Source organism: Aspergillus fijiensis (genome assembly GCF_003184825.1).
Source record: "Aspergillus fijiensis CBS 313.89 unplaced genomic scaffold BO72scaffold_56, whole genome shotgun sequence".
Taxonomy (NCBI): Eukaryota; Fungi; Ascomycota; class Eurotiomycetes; order Eurotiales; family Aspergillaceae; genus Aspergillus; species Aspergillus fijiensis.
The window spans coordinates 99,132-116,831 of NW_024469032.1; the positions used below are offsets into that span (position 1 = coordinate 99,132).

The 17,700-nt window shown below is 51.4% G+C and overlaps 3 protein-coding genes across 3 annotated transcripts; 1 reads left to right on the top strand and 2 right to left on the bottom strand.

The window, feature by feature from the left end:
• Positions 1 to 1,604: 1,604 nt before the first annotated feature.
• Positions 1,605 to 5,776, top strand: BO72DRAFT_227684 (putative nuclear migration protein). Its single transcript, XM_040939827.1, has 2 exons — positions 1,605 to 4,784; positions 4,841 to 5,776. Exons 1-2 carry the CDS (start codon positions 1,706 to 1,708, stop codon positions 5,665 to 5,667), a joined length of 3,906 nt encoding a protein of 1,301 aa, XP_040797740.1. The 5' UTR covers positions 1,605 to 1,705; the 3' UTR covers positions 5,668 to 5,776.
• Positions 5,777 to 5,852: 76 nt separating this feature from the next.
• BO72DRAFT_451425 (cytochrome b5-like heme/steroid binding domain-containing protein) lies at positions 5,853 to 7,128 on the bottom strand. Its single transcript, XM_040945481.1, has 2 exons — positions 6,670 to 7,128; positions 5,853 to 6,411 (listed from the first exon to the last, which is right to left on the bottom strand). The coding sequence occupies exons 1-2, from the start codon at positions 6,844 to 6,846 to the stop codon at positions 6,334 to 6,336; spliced, it is 255 nt and encodes an 84-aa protein (XP_040797741.1). The 5' UTR covers positions 6,847 to 7,128; the 3' UTR covers positions 5,853 to 6,333.
• A 4,769-nt stretch (positions 7,129 to 11,897) lies between these two features.
• On the bottom strand, positions 11,898 to 15,675 carry BO72DRAFT_227899 (tyrosine protein kinase SWE1). The gene is made up of 2 exons (XM_040939829.1): positions 12,966 to 15,675; positions 11,898 to 12,899 (listed from the first exon to the last, which is right to left on the bottom strand). The coding sequence occupies exons 1-2, from the start codon at positions 15,378 to 15,380 to the stop codon at positions 12,165 to 12,167; spliced, it is 3,150 nt and encodes a 1,049-aa protein (XP_040797742.1). The 5' UTR covers positions 15,381 to 15,675; the 3' UTR covers positions 11,898 to 12,164.
• Positions 15,676 to 17,700: the final 2,025 nt, after the last annotated feature.

The following is a 17,700-nucleotide window of genomic DNA, read 5'->3' on the forward strand; positions in this document are numbered from 1 at the left end:
TGCCAAAAGGCGAATTGTCTCAAAACCAGCGGGTCCCGGACTAACTTGACTAACTATAGTACGGAGTAACTAGTTAGTGTATCTAGCTCCACGACTAACTTACTGCCTAGCGCTTGACACGAACCCCCGTCACAACCGGTGCTTAGCACTCTGCGTCTCGAATCTAACTACAGCACCTGCAGCCTTCGCTACTGCATTAGTGACTTAATGGCTCGTGGATAAACACGGTTGGTTTTCTTTGTTCGTGGACTCCGTTTTGTTCATCCATTTTTCATGATATATGAAACTAGGTGATTCTTGTCCCTCCCTTTTCCATTATGGAAAACAGACAGTGACGATCTTCCGCCTAAATGGACAGGCAAGATAGTTGACCTCCTTTTCCCTCCCTCTCTCCTCTCTCCCCTCCTCTCGCCCTCCCACCTCCGACACGCGCGCCGTCGTTCTCTCTCCTCTTTTTCATCTTCTGCTTCCTCCGCCGCCTCCTTTTATTATCCCCCACTGGCTGAATCAACAGAGCTGATTAAGTTACTAGCATAACAAAGTTAGTCACTCATACTGATTACTCCGTAGAGTCCGCACATTCTTTCTTCCTCCTCCCAACCCATGTACCTGCATCCTCAGCCGAACCTGTCGCCCTACTCGAGTACAACCTCATCTCTATCTATCGAGATTTGATTGGATCGGGATCGCTCTCTAGGCCAGCAGTGGCAAGCTCTGGTGGAGTCGTTTGGTGACCTCTCCTCACTAACAAATAATTGGTAGGTACGTGGAGATTGCCTTCGATGATAACTCATCTCATTTGCGTTCCCCTTCCCCACCAAAGTATCCCACATCCACATCCCCCTAATCTAGCGAACACCCCTGGTTGAAGCTAACCCCGTTGGACTTGTTGTTCGTCCTTTTGTAACGTTGTCTAAGTTATCTCGTCCTAATCCAATCAATGACTATGACCGGCCGACTCTCTATCCGAAGCTCGGACAAGGTTTCTGTGCAGGCGCAAGCCCCAATTTAGTGCTTAATCGGGTGTGATCAAACAGACGCCTTCACTGATAATCTTTCCCTTCCCCTCAGATGGCCAGTCTGGCTAGAATCTCGGACCTACTGGGATGTGCAGTACATGATTTAATTTTGACCGGTTCTGTTTTTTCTTTCTTTTTTATTTATGCCTTTTTTTTCTAAAAAAGGCAAGGCAAGGCAAGATAAACCAAGACAAGGAAGAGAATATCATTCGTGTTTCCGGGTCCGCGACGCCGCAGTTGCGTTGCTACCAGATTCAGTACTTCGCCTCTGTTCCTCCATACTTCCTGTTCGACTCCCCCCACGTCGCCCATCATACTTCAAACACCTTCCCTTCCTCTCACTAAGTGACGGGCAGCGTTCTATACCACAGATATCTTGCTGAGTATCCTCACGCCCGCATCTGCCTGTTCTTTCTGCACGAATCGCCCAAGAAGGCCACAGGACGCGCAAGCGTCGAGTGCCGGCTTAATGTATGCCATTTCACTACCTCCAACCATGTTTTCGGCCTTTCGCTCTGTCCCTTGAACATCAAAGACTGACTGGTTATGATTAATGCTATCTGTTGTCTAGAAGTCGGAAAGTCTCCTTGATCGAGTCCTACAGCTACTGGTTGGCCAACTACTTGTTCTCCATCGAGGGGTCGGCGGAGCTATTCTACGCCACTCAGGAGACGCGGCATACATGGATGCTGCATGACACATTCCGGCAAGATCTGATTGATCCGTCACCATCAAGGGGATGCTTCTTCAAAGCTATCTCTTCTGATACGAAAGCAATGGCCGCCAATAGCATATATACCAGCTCTCCAGTGGCAAAGAGCTTTCCACCTCTTTCGTCTACACCCCCAAGAGCCCCGTCCATTCGATTACAAGTGGACTTAAGTGACCTCTCCTCATTCAATTCACTGCCAATTCACAGCTTCTCGCCCCCGGGTCTCAGCGACTATGATGATAATGTGGAGGACGACAATCTTTCACCGCTAGATCCGCGGCGGTTCACCCCAACTCTGCATGCCTCTTTGGTGTCAGAAATCCTTTCGCTCCGGCGAGATGTGGAGAGTAAACTGAAGGCGATTGAAAGTCTGGAGCATACTTTGGACGAATCACGTACAGAGAATGGCAGCCTTACTGAACGACTATCGAAGAGCATGAAAGAGTCTCGCTCGCTCAAGCAGCAGCTGCAGCTTCTGGAAGGTGGCTCGTCCTCCGCTATCAGTGAACTCGCCAAGGAGCGGGACCAAGCATTCGCAAACATTGCAGATCTTCGCAAGAAACAGGAGCAAGCACAAAAAAAGGCTCGCAGTCTCGAAGAGGAGACAGAAAGAACAGTGCAGCTGTGGGATCGAGAGAAGGACAATTGGGACCGGGAACGCAGAACCCTGGAACGGAAAATTCATGTGGTTGAAGGTCGGCTGAAGGTCGTCTTGAATGAGGTGGCTGCAGCACAGGAAGCACGCTCTTTTCATCCCACGCGGGAGAGCGAACGCGTGACAGGCGCCAACGAGAGGCTTACAAGCAAGGACAGTGATTCCACGAGCATCGTCTCAAGCAGCGAAGGACGCCGCCGGACCAGCATCACGAGTATTAGTACTGGCAACTGCGACGAATTCGACTACCACAATGTACGCTACTCTATGGCAAGCGTTACCAACTTTCCTGTGGTCAAAAGTGAAGGATTGAATTTGGCCCAAGAGCTTGCTTTTGATGAAGATGATGAGTTTCAGTCTTTCGACCACAGCTTCAGACCTGTATCTCCTGAGGCTCTACCAGAGGAGCGGCCCGTCTCGGTACATTCACAGCTGTCCAGCACAATAAGCATGGGGGCAAAGGCTAGGAAAATCCTGGGACTTTCGCTTGGTAGCATGGAGGGTTATGGTGCCAAGAATGAACCAGCGTCGGAGCCTGGTAGCCCTCTGAGATTCTCTTCAAACACATTCGTGTATCGAGATACCGGGGTGCAGTATTCTCTTCCTCCGTCACCCACATCGGACTGCCTACCTGAGATCGACGCCTCAGCTCGGGCTCCGGACGAAAATGAGAGTGAAGAAAGCCGGTGTTCGTGCCAAGTGAGAGATATCAGTACATCAACTCTGACCATGGACATGGTATCCGCTTCCTGTCAAACCGTGGCAGGCCTCCCCACACCTCCTTGGACACCCAGCCTAGACGATGTCCAAGCACCCAAACCAGTTTTGATGGTTTCATCTTCCATGCAAACAATTGAACATCCAGTTGGGGAACCTGATGAGCAGCGAATCAGTGTGTCGCTTGGCGACATGAGCGCGTCGGGTCTCGAGATACCGATGATCGCAATACACCCTCCTTGCTCTGAACCACCTTCTCCTCGAGGTAGCGTAGTTCTCCCACCACAAACCAGGAGCGTGTCTTGTCAAGCCAGTTTTAGCTCGAATTCCGACTGTCGGGCGATTGGAATCCAAACAGAAGAGATAAAGATAAGCCAACAGCCAGTCAAATTGCCGGCTAGCTTGCTCCCATCCGCTATTCCAGACCTGCCGTTCTACAATGTGACCGAGGATCTTCCTGTTCAGCCATACTGCCCACCGCCTCCCCGGTCTGAGAAGAGAGAAATCAAGCCTAATCAGGAAACCAGGCCGCTTGCGACGGTACAAGCTTATCCAGGCAACAATGACAATGGTCCTTTGGTAGAGGGATCAGAAAGCAAGCTCAGACGTCCACTTCGCTCGAGTAGTCTCTTTGCTGGCTTTGAGCAGGGAAGTGATGAAGAGTTACCGAATAAAGTCAACGAAGTCCTCACCGATGACGATCTCCTAAATCGACCATTCGCTTCTTATACGCTGAAAAGAGGCAAGCTGGTCTCGACTCAAGACGGCTCAAGCTTGGACGGAGGTGTGTTGGCCGAAATTGATGAGCATATATCAAAGTCAGAGGCTTGTGATCCAGAAGTATCCCTAGACTACGAAACTAATGACAGGCCCGGGTCTTCTTGGAGTCAGCGAATGGGACAAGGTCACCGGCGACAGAACTTTCGCAAAGCAGCCATGGTACCCAATGGAACCGCGGCTCGTCAAACTTCGCGTGCTCGAAGCCCCAGTGATCCTAGTATTGATGATGGCCGCGCAAGCAGTGCCTCCCACATTGCTCCTCCTATTCCTGTCCCAATCCGGCTCAGTTCAAGAAAGTTCCCCGCCCGTCGAGGTGATGGTCAACAAAGTCCAACACCATCGAATCCTGGAACTTTTTCCGATCGTGGACGTGGGCGGGTGATGCGGCGTCCAACCCTCCGACGTGTGCGGTCTGCGACTGCTATGGCGCAGACAGAACGGCCTGAAAGCCGGTCGTCGCCGACATCTACTTCGTCGTGCAGTCCTGTCAGTCCGCCGCACCCTTCACTTCCATATGAGGACTTTACTGCCCCATCCGAAAGCCAAGCCGTCCAACGGCGCTCAGCTTTTGCTCCAACAGCATCTCGCACCTTTTCTCATGGACGGCAAGATTCTACAGCAACATCCGTCCAGCCCACCAGTGTTGTTGATGCTATCGCACAGACCATGGTCGGGGAATGGATGTACAAATACATCAGGAGGAGGAGATCATTCGGTGGTGTTGGAGAGCACAAAGAGAGTTGGGAAGGGCGCAGTGCCGATGAGGTATCGGCGAATATCACCAACAGTGGTGTAAGGCACAAGCGCTGGGTCTGGCTGGCACCCTATGAGCGTGCCGTCATGTGGAGCAGCAAGCAGCCTACGAGTGGGCCTGCGCTGCTGGGCAAGAGTGGCCGAAAGTGTGAGTGCTCTCTTATGCGACCCAATAAGTACCTGGCGTGACTAACGTGGTTACAGTGATGATCCAGTCCGTTCTTGACGTCAAGGATGACAACCCGCTGCCGAAGGGATTTAATACACAGAGTCACTTTAATCGATCAATTCTCATTTTGACGCCACAACGTGCTCTCAAATTCACTGCCACGAGCGTGGAACGACATTATGTCTGGCTGACGGCATTGTCTTTCCTAAGTCACACTCCTAGTGGTATTCATGATCTGGCTGCCCTGCCCCCCGTGCCACAGGATGAAGGCACTGCAGCCGCCCCATCGCCCTCTCTCCGCCGCAATCCAATCCGTGACTCAATCCGGATAGCCAAGGGACGGCCCCGGCCCCGACCCAAGGGGAAACGATCTTTCCTCGGTCAAGTCGAACCCGTTCCTGAGCTTCCTACTGGCTTTGAGTCTAATCCATCTATGGATGCTGCTGACCCTCCGACGGTGCCACGGTTCTCAAACCATTCGCGAAAACGAAGCAACACCATGCCACGGATGCCAATGATGCGGAGCTTCTCCAGTCAAGGCTCAATACCGTCGGTTGAGTCCACGCGAGGCTCCTCTGACACGTATGTCGCTCAGTCTTACGGGCCTGGAATTCACAGCATACACAACAGCGTCAGTCGACGTACATCTGAGACTGGCGCGAGGACGGGGAACTTCTTCGATGCAATCGGAACTGTTCGCATGGAGGCCTTCATTGATCAAACGAACAAGACCCGGGGGCCTCCATCCGGCCGACACAGCCGGAAGGCATCTAGCACATGGAGCGCGGCTCATAATCCTACTTCTCCGCATCGAACTGGCGGTGAGCCTGTTCGCCGTGTTGACCCCTGTGCAGAGTTCTGAGCAGGTTGAGACAGCAACGTCTCTATCTGTACCGTCACAGAAACGGTAGCAGTAGAGGCTATTTTGTCCTCTTTTAACCGATATGTTACATGCATTTGCTTTTTTTGATTCTAGCGTACCCGATCTGCAGGCGTTATAAGCGTCTTAGATACCATCTCTCGCTCTGTCTTTCTCTTCTCTGCGCTTATCGAAGATGATATTGTCTAATGTCTTATCCTTTATGGGTGCGGAAGGTATCCCAAAATTGTAACCCTCTTTGGATGCAAATATGCCGTCTTTGGGTGAAAAGAATATAAAAGAATATAATTGAACTGATAAAAACCATAATCCCTCCCGCTCGAACAATGCACAGCAACAAGATTGGGACCTCCACACACAAGATCGCCAGCCCCGGCAGTATGATATAAATGATCATCCCCCCTCATCCTTCTCTCTAGCTCACAGTCCATTGACACATGCTGCAGTGTCTGCAGACGAGTTCGGTTCCTCTGTCTGTATATGTGTATATGGTCTTCTTTTGTTCTATGCACGGAAGCGAGGAATCGAGACATAGGGAACCACACGGACCCTCCGTTGGGGGTCAAGGGGAAGAGCCGCGGAAAGAAAAACAGGACAATCTTAAAGACAGTTATGGTTTCGAATCGTTATCCGCAGTTGGCTTCGGTTTCACAGCTTGGCGGCTTCCTTGATCTCTCCGACCTTCAGCTTGGGCGTATACTTCTTCAGCACACCCTCATTGTGATACTAAGGGGCCCGCGAGAGAGGACCAGTCAGCCCCGGCTGTAAACTCAGAGTCGCATTAAACGAAAGAAACGAAACAAGAAGGGACAAGAAGCAACACGAGCCGGGTAGAGGGGCAGGTTGTTGCGCGCGTGTGAGAGAGAACCGGGCTCGGGGACAAAGAACGGAAACCTGATCCCGACACGGCACCCAGGCTTCGCTTCCGGAGGAAGGGATGGGTGGCTGGCTGGCAAAGACCATCGAGGATGAAAGAAAACGAACCTTCCAGAACTGCTTTGTGGCGTCCTTGCCTGCCACGCGCTTCAGAATCTTCGCGCCACCAGGGTGTTCATCCACGAAGTTGGTGACATCGAACACGGTGTTGTCGATGATGATGTAGAGACCCTTGTCCGGGGTATTGTGCGCAGCGACATCGGTGGGGGTGAAGGATTGAGACATTTTCTCTTTCGGTGTGTATGTGTAAGCTATGTGTGGATGGAGGTGTGTAGGTCTGGCTTTCTCTGTGTAAGTGAGTGGGAGAGAAGGAGTTGGTTGGATAGTATTAATTGTTAGTTATTTCAGGAGGAGTGAAAACAGGAAGTCAAAAGGATGTGGATGATGAAATGGGGAAACCAAGTAAGTGGAAACGCGGGGAGTGGCAAGTGTCAAAGTGGAACATGCCGAGGTCCAGCAATAGAATCTAGTTGGGACTGCCCGACTAGTCTCCGGCTTCTCCTTCCGACAGAGTGCCAGTGATTGATTACTGAGACGGCACAAGTTAAGTACGGAGTACGTAGTAGGTAATTAGCAACCTGGGATTGCAATGCAGGGTTGCTGGTTGGCTGGTTGGTTCGGTCCCTGGGGCGGCACTCACTTCCAACCAAGTTCCTTCCAAGTAGACTTACACATACGGAGTACATGTTCTTCGGACTATCTTTGACCCGAGGTTTGCTGATCTTCGTAGTAGAAATGATTCATATTGTCATTTTTCAACAACACACTCGACATATACATATGGTAATCATTCAAACAAAAACACATATAATGACATATATTACATGCATCCATGCACAATCATCTGAGTCCACACAAGAGCCCTGGCGTCCTTTGCCTCATCTAGTCCCGGCTCTTTTCTCCAGCGGCCCCCTGTCCCTTCATCTTCTTCTCCAATCCTAAGGTCTCCAGGTCCTTCTTTTTGTAATAGTGCGGAGCGACCTCCACCAACCATTCGGCTTGCAGAGGCATGTTGCTGCGCATATACTCCTTGCTCGTCAAGACCAGCTCAAAGTAGATCACCCACCGTGGGTTCACCTCAAACAACGTGCTCGACGGATGCAGGTACACTGTCTGTCCGTTCTTCACGGTGCGATAACTATCCCCACCGCGTTGGAGTCGCGCCGCATTAGGGAAGAATCCGGCAGTGATGGCCTTTTGAATCGGCACCAGGTTGTTCGACCCGCAGGTGCTAATCGTCACCTCGACCCGATCACAGAGCTTGGCAAGCTGATCACGAACATCACGGGCGCGCGTCAAACTGCGCTGCTGCAAGAAGTTCTCCTTTGCCCACACGTAGCTGAAGTCTGAGTCGACCCATTGGTTCCAAATATTGAGCAGAGTAAGGTGGTCGCCACCATCTTTAATCGTGAATCGGTTGCGGGCACTATCCGCGTGAATCTTCTTGTCTTTGGGTCGAAAGAATAAGGCGCTGGCCTCACCCAACATTGACACAATCGAGAGGACCTCTTCTACACAGCCGTACTTGTCCGCGGCGAGGATCGCTTTGGCTAGCATAGGGTCGGTCGGAAATTCGGCCATTTGCCTACCAATCTTCGTCAGCTCGCCGCGGTCATTCAGCGCCCCCAGAGCGTACAGTTGCTCCAAGGCGCGAATGATCGTTTCCGCCGGTGGCGGGTCCATGAAGTCGAATTCAAGCAACTGGTCAATCCCGAGCGACTTCAGCATCAGGATAACGCTGTTTAGGTTCGTCCGCTGGATTTCCGGTGTCGTGCTTTCTTCAAGCTCGTTATGGTAAGCCCACTTTGTGTACAATCTAAAGCATTTGCCTGGACCGACACGTCCAGCGCGCCCAGCCCTTTGGTTGGCAGAAGCTCGCGAGCATGGTGTCACCACCAGGCTTTCCATACCCGTGCGTGGATTGAAGACATTTTCTTTCACAAAGCCCGGATCAATCACGTAGACGATTCCATCAATGGTAAGACTGGTCTCGGCAATGTTCGTTGCCAGCACCACTTTCCGTGCCTTGGGTGGCGTAGGCTCGAAGATCTTGGTCTGCAACTCAGATGGTAAGTTGGCATAGATCGGACAAATGATCATTTCCGGGATCTTATTCCCTAATTTTCGCGCAGTCTCCTGAAGGCTCTGTTCGGCCGCCTCAATCTCCTCTTGGCCGGTCAGGAAAACAAGGATATCACCTGTGCCCTGGGTGATGTGGATTTGGAAGACGGTCGTGATAGCCGCAGCCAGGTAGTTAGCCTCCGGCTGGGAAGTGTAGTGGATATCCACGGGATACCGGCGACCCGGAATATTGAATATGGGCGCATCATCGAAATACTGCTGGAACTTTTGCGCATCCATCGTCGCAGAGGAAATTAAAAGCTTCAGATCCGGTCGCGCCTTCGCGATGTCTTTCAAAAGGCCGCAGGCGATATCCGTTGGTACAGTTCGCTCGTGAGCTTCGTCGATCATCAGCGCCGAGTACTGACCCAAATCAGGCTCCGTGAGAAGCTCTCGCAACAGCATCCCATCAGTCATGTACTTGAGTACGGTTTTGTCACTTGTATTGTCTTCGAACCGGATAGCGTATCCAACCTCGTTGCCCAACTTCACCCCCATTTCATCGGCCACACGCGACGCCACACTCATTGCGGCGACTCTACGAGGCTGTGTGCATCCAACCTTCATGCCACCCTTGGTGAAGCCAGCTTCGTGGAGGTACTGGGGAATTTGCGTTGTTTTACCGGAACCGGTCTCTCCCACGATGATTAGCACCTGGTGATCGTGCACCGCCTGAATGATTTGATCTCGGAATTGATAGATAGGCAGGCTCTTGCGCGTTTCCTCCATTGACTGTATTTTTTTCTCTGCGGCGTCTAGCTGCTCCTGAAGCCTCCGCTGCTCTTGCGTCATGGGCTTTCGTGTACCCTCCATCTTTGCGTCCATGATGAAATTGATTTTTTGTGAGTCGTCGAACACATATTCGTAGTCTCCTTCATCTACGAATTCTGCACGGTTAATTTGGGCCTTGGCCTTGGCCGTCTGCTCTAGCTCCCACTCTTCATGTTCTGTGATGAAGCGCTCCTGACCGTGTTCGTCACGGTCCACATACCGCTTGTATAGCGCGTCTTCCTTTTTCTTCCGGTCGATTTTGCCCTTTTCCGTGATGTAGTCCTCCGGCATCATGTAGCCATCCCGGTAATCGTCGATCTTGAGCCGTTCCTCGGCAATTCGCAGAACTTCTCGGTTTCGAGCAAACTCCTCCTTTTCCCGTCGTGTCAGGGTAGGATTATCACGTAGCTCTGCTGTCTCCTCCGCGACTTGTCGACGCAGCAAAGCCAAGCGTTCCGTCTCTCGTTTTTTGAGGTACTCTTGCCGCGATCGCAACCGAATTTCAGGCATCACGGCTTCCCGGGCAGAAGCGTCGTCAGCTAAAGCTCGTCGTCGGGCAGCCTCGCCCGCTCTAGTCCGGTCTTCCACTATCTTCTTCGATTTGCTATCATCTTTTTTGGCCAATCGTTTGGCGAACTCATCCCGCTCCTCGAGGTCTCGTTTCCGCTCCAACTCCTTCTTCTCCTCGGGATCCAGGTCAGCAGACACATTAGATCGTGGGGATGCAGGTTCATCGTGCAGCTGGATCCGCTTGGAAGGTGACTCCTCCAAATCGCTGACTTGCTCATCACCGCCATATAGTTCCTCTTCTGGAATCTCTTCGTCACCCCAGCGAGCATCGAAATCGTCCACACGCTGTCGCAGCTTTTTGGTTCGTGGACGTTCTCGGTCTCTAAACCTTTCCTCACGGCTGCGGTCACGCTTCCGGGTCTGGTCTTCTTCCCGGCGACTGCGAGCTTCAGGCTCCTTACCAACCCGGCCACTAATTCTGTCTTCCTCGTTGCGTCTCCGTTGATCTCTTTCAGCCTCGACGTTCAAGGGGCCCAGCGATCCTCGTATATCGGGACTATCATCCTCCATGTCCAGTAGCCGATACTTTTTCTTCGGTGCGGCGCTCACACGATCCTTGCTCGTTGCATTACTGCTGTTCCCGCTAGATCCAACCGTCGCGCCTGTGCCAACTCGCCGGTAAAGCTCTGCGCAGAATGATCCGACACCATCGGAACTGCCGTCTAGGAAAGGGAGAAGCTTGTCATGTAGTTCGGTAGCAGATTTTGCCGAGATCGCGGTTGCGAGTACGTAGTCTACCACAGTGGGATCTGATGCATTTGTCAGGCGTAGTAGGGAGTCCGACACGAATGTTTTGTGGTCCATGACGTATGGCAAACGGAGAATGTAAAGGTCAAGGCGCAGAGGGATAAATCGGCCGTGGTTTCTGTAGCATTAGCCGTCCATGTGACACCAGCATGAGATCTTGCACTAGAGCTCTAGCATGTACGCATGCCAGCACCGAAGTCTTCTGAAGAAAAAGAGAGAGAAAGAAAAGAGAAAAGAAAAAAGAAAAAAGAAAAAAGAGTAGTCGCATACGGTAAGAATAAAGATACAGACCACGTAGTGAGGCGACGGGCTGCCGATGAGAATGCAAATGCGGCAGCGAGAGCGGTGAGGAAGGGTGGTGGGAGGGTGCGGAGAGTCAAGCTTGACATCAGCGTCGGCGGCTGGTGGCGAACCCCCCCGACTTGCTCAAGCAGCACTGTAACAGGTACTAACTTTATGATCCACAAGGGCTGATATGCCACGCTACGAACACGTTAGGTCGCATCTTCAAACAATACCAATCGACCTTGCCAGAAACCGAGGTGTCATCAACATTACTTTGTTCGACTAAATACGGCAGTTTCCTGTCTGCCTAGAACACATAGCGACATCCATAAGAAGTGGGATGAGAAATTGACAGTGGATCGAAAGCAACGCTGAAGAGAGGGCGCATAGTACAGCCAGGGGATATCGGTTACATAGACATGTAGGGATAAGGGAATATCATCAAACGCCCAAAGTACACGGAGGAAATAGTGACCATACCAGGCCGTCCGGGTTTCCGCAACCAGGGAATCCATTAAAGAAGACGGCAAAAGTAGTTTAAGGCAAAGAGAACGGAAAGTAGGAAATTAGGCAAGCCATAGGCCTGCCACATAGTGTATGATATACATCCTCGCTCAAAACGCAGGACGTAAACGCAAAAGGGAGCGGATCATCGTCATATGTCACTTCAGTCATCACGAACTGCAGATGCCCAATCATGCAGAGACACAGGTACAAGGCGAACAGAATAATAGTAAAAAGGATGAGAATGGTAGGGAGGTCGGTAATGTATAAAAGAAGCCAGGAGTCTCGTTAATCAACTGACTCATAAACATAAGAAATTTGCAAAACAAAAATGAGTGGACAACCACCGTGTAATGAGCCCGATCATATCCGGTTCAAATGAGATGGTCGAATGGGAATCTCGATCCCGGCATGGTAATCGAGACAGTCAAATGGACATTAAGATTGATAGTTCGGAATCTCACATAGAACGCCGTCATTAGATGGTATTGTAAAGGAAAGCACCAACTCCGTCGAAATGCATTAGATATGTCAAGTCGTACTGATCAAACATCGATCATTTCTGCGTCTTCAACAAGGACCTCATCAGCAGGGCCCCAGTTGCCTTCATAGACGGTGGCTCCAGCGCGACGTCGGCCGGCAACGAACTGAACGCCGTAGGTCTCAAGAACTTGCTCCGCCGTTGGTCGATCAAGCGGTTCCGGTGAGATCATCCACCGCACAATCTTGTCCAAAGCTTGTTCATGGCTGGCGTCGACCATGAATTCAGGAGGGTCTACAAGTTCGCCCGATCGTACAAGAGGAGCCGCGTTTTGATCACTAGGTTTGCGGCCCCCGAGGAAGCTGTTCATTCCAAAATCGTCATCCCCAAAGTCGGATGCACATAGTTCCTCAAACGATGGTTCCTCTAAGATGGGGTTGCCGGACGCATCACGGAAGATGCTTGTCTCGAAACTGAATGTTAAGCTTGGGATGTCACTCATGTCGCCGTTCCGCAGCTTCTGCCACGAAAGCCCATTGTCGGGCAATTCAACATTTCCAGCGATTTCGAACATAATCAAGCCCAGAGAAAAGATGTCTGCCGGCTTGTCAAAGCGACCCATCAGTATTTCGGGGCCTATATATTCACGATCACCTTCACCTTCGATGCCATCCTCCGCTGGCCAACGTGCTGCCATGCCAAAATCAGCGATCTTCAATACTCCCTCGAAGGTGATCAGGATATTTGCAGGCTTCAGGTCTAAATGAATGAACCCCATTTCATGAATGTGTTTCAAGCCCTATCGTACTCGTTAGTGCTTTTTCTAGCTTTCTGTCGTCTGCGAAGCACAGGAATCCGAACGTACCGTTGACAGCTCCAATAAGATCTTCCAGATCCGGAAGTCATCTAATCGTGCCTTCAATCCAACTTGAGCAAGGAACACATCCAAGCTACCTTCTTCGCAAAACTCTGTTTGGATATAGAGGTGACCGTTATCCTCCCAACTGTCCATGAAGGAGATGATATGATCCGAATTGGTGAGAGATTTGAGTATGTCCACTTCACGAATGCGACGTTCACGATCCTTCAGCCCAGAGTATGGCTGTTTTGATTTTTTTACAGCCCAGACTTGCTCGGTGAGTGCTTTAGGAGTATGGGTGCCATCCGAGCGTGAGGACGATATTGGCATCTCCAGGGGTTCCGCGACTCGATACACCTGGGAAAATTCTCCTGTACCGACCAGTTCCACTCGTTCGAAACGTGAAGTCAAACTCGGATCCACATCTGGTGCATGGTAGCCAGCCAATGGAAGGCTAGGACGCTTGCCTGACTGATGGAACGAATCACGAGGACCGGTGGGGGTCGCTGGAAGGTTAGAAGAACTAAAGTCGAGTCTGGTCAAATGCTGCTCGTTGGATATCGATAACCCGCTCGGGTCAGGAAACAGATGGTCTTGCGGGGTGTGAGGGGATCCCCGCTGGAATCGGTCGTGTAGTGGGCTTGAGCTCACTCCTTTAGCTTCCGCAAGCCTTTCCAGGGATGCGATCTGTGAGATGGGAGGAGGATAAGTTCTAGAAGGAAAGAAGCTTTGCTTTGTAGGTGTCGGGGGAAGATCTGTTTCACAGAAAGATTGACTGTTATGGCGGCTAGAGGGCGATTGAGACGCAAAAAAGTCATCACCGTCGACGCTCGCGAAACTGCCCCGACGAGATGCCTCAGGTTTGTTGAAAGAGGTCCCGAAGATCCCCATGCCCCGTGCAAATGAGCCCGGTTTGGGCCGGTCACTAGGTGGATTGAACGGTGAGGGCGGTGCCATCTCTGACTGACGTGCTGAGGCTGACATGTCTAGAGGTCGTTCCAGCTGCAATTTCGAACCAGGAAAAAGGTTGGTCGGCCTTTTACAAGGAGTGTCTGGCATGTTCTTGCTGAATCCGAGACCACTCTGAGGGTCTTCTGCATTGCGATTCTTTTTTGAGATGAGACCCGTGGACATGAAAGCAGCCGGAAGAGGTTTGACTAGCTTGTAATTCTCCGGCGTTGCAAACGAGTCGATGGACGATGTCGAATCCTCCCGAGTGAGATGTCGTAATGGTACAGGCCGCGCGCTTCCCGCAGGAAGGGACTTGGAGAAATCAAAGACTCCCCTAGGACGGTCGGTCTTGTGGATGGGTTCATGGGTCGGAGAGTCGTCAACCAAGCTGGAACCAGACGAAGATTGCGTGATGGTCCTTGAAAGCGGATGGGCAGCAGGACGAGCTTGTGCCGCAATGCCTCCTGTTGATGAGAACAGCGAGCTGCCAGACACAGTTCGAGAGGCAAAGGGACTCTCTCGATGAGGTTGGAAAAGATTGTTATCCAGAGACATGCGGGGCCGCACAGGATTTAGTGAGCGATCGCTCTGTCGCTGCTGAAGGGTAGATCTCCGAAGAGATGATGATCGTTTAGGAATTGTAGCGAAAGGGCTGAATGGAGTGGCATTGGTTGGGAAGGGCGGCGTCGTGGACTCGGGGGACGATTCGACCGCAGGATCTTCTTCAATCTGGGAAACATCTTCATTGTCAAAGATGCTAAACTCGCTCGACAGACTCGTGGCCTGAACGCTGCGTCTTTTTGCGGAAGGGCTACCGCGAGATGCCCGGTCCAGATTCATGATTCCGTCACTACGTTTCAGTGGACTGACGGCAGCGTACGATGCAAATGTCCCGCTCCGTCGCTTCTCGATGCGGGAATGCGTTTGCCGAGGTGCCAGTGTAGATTCTAGACATATGGGCGTGTCACTAGAATGTGCATCGACTGCGGTGTTGTCCAGAGACGGAAGAACGAGCCCAGGGTTAGTGGGGGAATTCTCCACACCTGGCGATGTTGGTGTTGATTGTGCAGGCTTCGCATTTCCGTGATCTGTGGAGATATTTAAAGCGCGTTTGACGGGACTTCTCGGGGATGTGCGCACGCGACGCATGATAGGCCTCGTTATTTTGGTGCTTGGGGGATAAGGTACGGCGAATGGTGATTGATGAGATGAACTAGGGAAGAGTACAAAGTTGCTCTGTGCGGATCGCCGGGAAGGTGACAGAGGTGAGGAGATGAAAGGAGCTGTCTTCGACGGGGAATGATGTCGAGGTGCCAACAGTGAAAAGTTTGAGTTCTTGGAAGGCGAGCGCGATAATGACCGGCGTAGTTGTCGAATGGCCGTATTAGCGTCCATATGGTGAATACCACTATGAGATGGCAGGTGCAATGTGCCACCCGCATCGCGGTGCGGCGAGAAAGTTGCTACCATAATGGTTGTATACGATTGTCAGATTGAGGAACCAGACTTGTGAGTATTTCACGTATGGTTTGGAAGCAGGTCAGACAGGGTCTGGGATGGTCTGCAAAGTGTGTTATTGCCAAGTCACAGATCGACGACCAAGGCAGGCTTTCCAGGCTCTCCGAGTCGTGACAGACTTTCACAACAGTCAACAGCCTCGGGAAATATCCTGTGGCGGTGCGCTCTGTCCCGGCTTAGCCAGTTTTCAACGCGAATATTGTTTGTAGTGGAATGTTTGAGAGGTAAGGCGCTGCGCCAGTGGTTGGGTCTGCGTGATATGTGTTTTCGATGCGACACGACAGATGAATGAACATCAGCAGCTTAGGTCGCGACCGCGGGGGCTTCGAGAGCGCTTGTAGAAGCCTCCATACACCCCCAAAGAACAGCAACTCCTCCGTGCGTATGCCGATGTTCGTAGAGTGTGGTTGAAGGAAAACAATCAGCCTCCTTCGCGATCTCAGGCACGGGGCCACGCGTCAGAATCAGACACGCAGACCACGCACGCAATGTCCTTGAAGGCCTGCGCAGTACGTCGCTGCGCTTGAGACGAAACAGATCTCTATGGAATGTTTCAGATTGATAGCAGACGTCAAAACAAGCAGGCGCGACGCGAAGATGCAGGAGCGACAGGAACGAGGACGGACGCGACAAGAATTCCAAGACAGTGCGACCAGCTGCAAGCGATGCGCGAGAAAGAGGCAGGCGAGTTGCAGCGCAGGACGTGAGAGTATTGATTCTGATTTGATGAGAAGGGAACCACAGCAGCAAGATTCGCCTCCCTTCCGTCTCCCTTTCTTCCTTTAAAACCTGGATGACTGCGCTTCTGCTGCAGAGAGAACCGTGGGCGCAAGGGGTGGCGATTTCGAGGGCCCCCAAAAAAAGAATCAAATAGCCACGCGAAGTCGAAGAGGGCGAGACGAAGGAAGGGATGAGGATGAGGTGGAAGGCTGGATAACCCGATGGAGGGGAGGGGCTGGCGATAGGCCGGAGAAGTTGCGGTATGCAGAGCCAGCCTTTCAATAATGATGAATCAATCGTCCGGAAAGTTACCGTTATGGGCCGGAAAGTTCGCGAGTTAACTTTGGAGGGGAAGGCCGATAGTCATTCGATGATGATGATAATATGTTTGGGTGGGGAGAAGGGAATAAGAGGGACAGATGTGGATGGTAAGCAAGCGTAGGACGGAAGGGAACAAAAATTTTGGGTATCTCAAAAAAAGAAATTGCAGAGTGCAAGAGAAGGCCAACCTTGTTAATCGGTGGTTAGTGAGCGAGCGGTTAGTTGGAGGGAGAAAGGTAGTGGTAGAGAAAGAGGGAGGGCCTGACCAGGACAAGGATGGTTCAGGTACCCGGCCAAGTTGGTCGACTCCTTCGTCTTTCGCTCCTCGACCAGCCAAAATCCCCAGGGCGGGACTCGATGTTTCTCTTTGCACGCGCAAGTCGCGTCGTTTGTTGTTGACGGCAGACTGGTTTAGGCTTAGCTCCGGGAGCGTCACGCGTAACCCCAAGATTCCTTGGGGATCATACGATACATACCGGTAATTTTCAACCTTTCGGCGCCCCGCCTCTTTGCAGTTCTTTCCATCTCAGGCCGGTTTCAGGCCAGTTGATGCAAGATGCGATCTCAACGGAGAGAGGGAAGGATAAAGAATGATAACAGAAATAAAGAAGGAAAAAAGAAAGGAAGGAAGCAAAGCAGAGAGATATTGTAGGCCACCATATCTCTACCACTTTTACCTAGACTCATTACCATCTTTCCATTTATCTTCCCTTAAAAATTTGGCCAGGCTGCTCTCACCGCATGTCAAGGCGCAATTAAGATTTCCAGAACCCGGTCATTGGATAGTCCCGTAATGTGTAATATATTTTTAGCGTGGTAGACGGTAAGAATACAAGACCCGCGACTGAGGGCTCCCGTACCAGTTGAGAGAAGTCCCGGATGACTTCATCAGTGCCACTTTACCCCTCCGCATCACCCAACGCTTACTTATCCATCCTATCGATAACTAATGTCGATAAGACGCGCGGGGGGGGGAGGGTTTGGGAGGAGAGCGGCGGTCGGATCAACCGTACGTACCCTTCCAGAGTTTATCTGACGACTCCCTTGCATGCGCACTGAAATAACTAATTACCTCAATCACCCCTCCTCCTCCTCCACCATGAGCAGGCAGTTGAGATCCGTCCGCAAACACCATCATTGAGGCTTTGTTATAAGACTATGTCGTTCTTCAACATTATTATCATAAGCTTTAAAATCGGTCTCGCAACTTCCTCTTCCAGTTCATAATCTC

Bases quoted from the DNA above. Each gene is read 5' to 3' on its own strand.
- BO72DRAFT_451425 (XM_040945481.1), bottom strand. From the start codon at position 6,846: ATGTCTCAATCCTTCACCCCCACCGATGTCGCTGCGCACAATACCCCG. The intron at 6,412-6,669 runs GTTCGTTTTCTT...CGGGCCCCTTAG, and splicing joins CCACAAAGCAGTTCTGGAAG to TATCACAATGAGGGTGTGCT.
- BO72DRAFT_227684 (XM_040939827.1), top strand. From the start codon at position 1,706: ATGCTGCATGACACATTCCGGCAAGATCTGATTGATCCGTCACCATCA. The intron at 4,785-4,840 runs GTGAGTGCTCTC...ACGTGGTTACAG, and splicing joins GGGCAAGAGTGGCCGAAAGT to TGATGATCCAGTCCGTTCTT.
- BO72DRAFT_227899 (XM_040939829.1), bottom strand. From the start codon at position 15,380: ATGGTAGCAACTTTCTCGCCGCACCGCGATGCGGGTGGCACATTGCAC. The intron at 12,900-12,965 runs GTACGTTCGGAT...CGAGTACGATAG, and splicing joins TCTTATTGGAGCTGTCAACG to GGCTTGAAACACATTCATGA.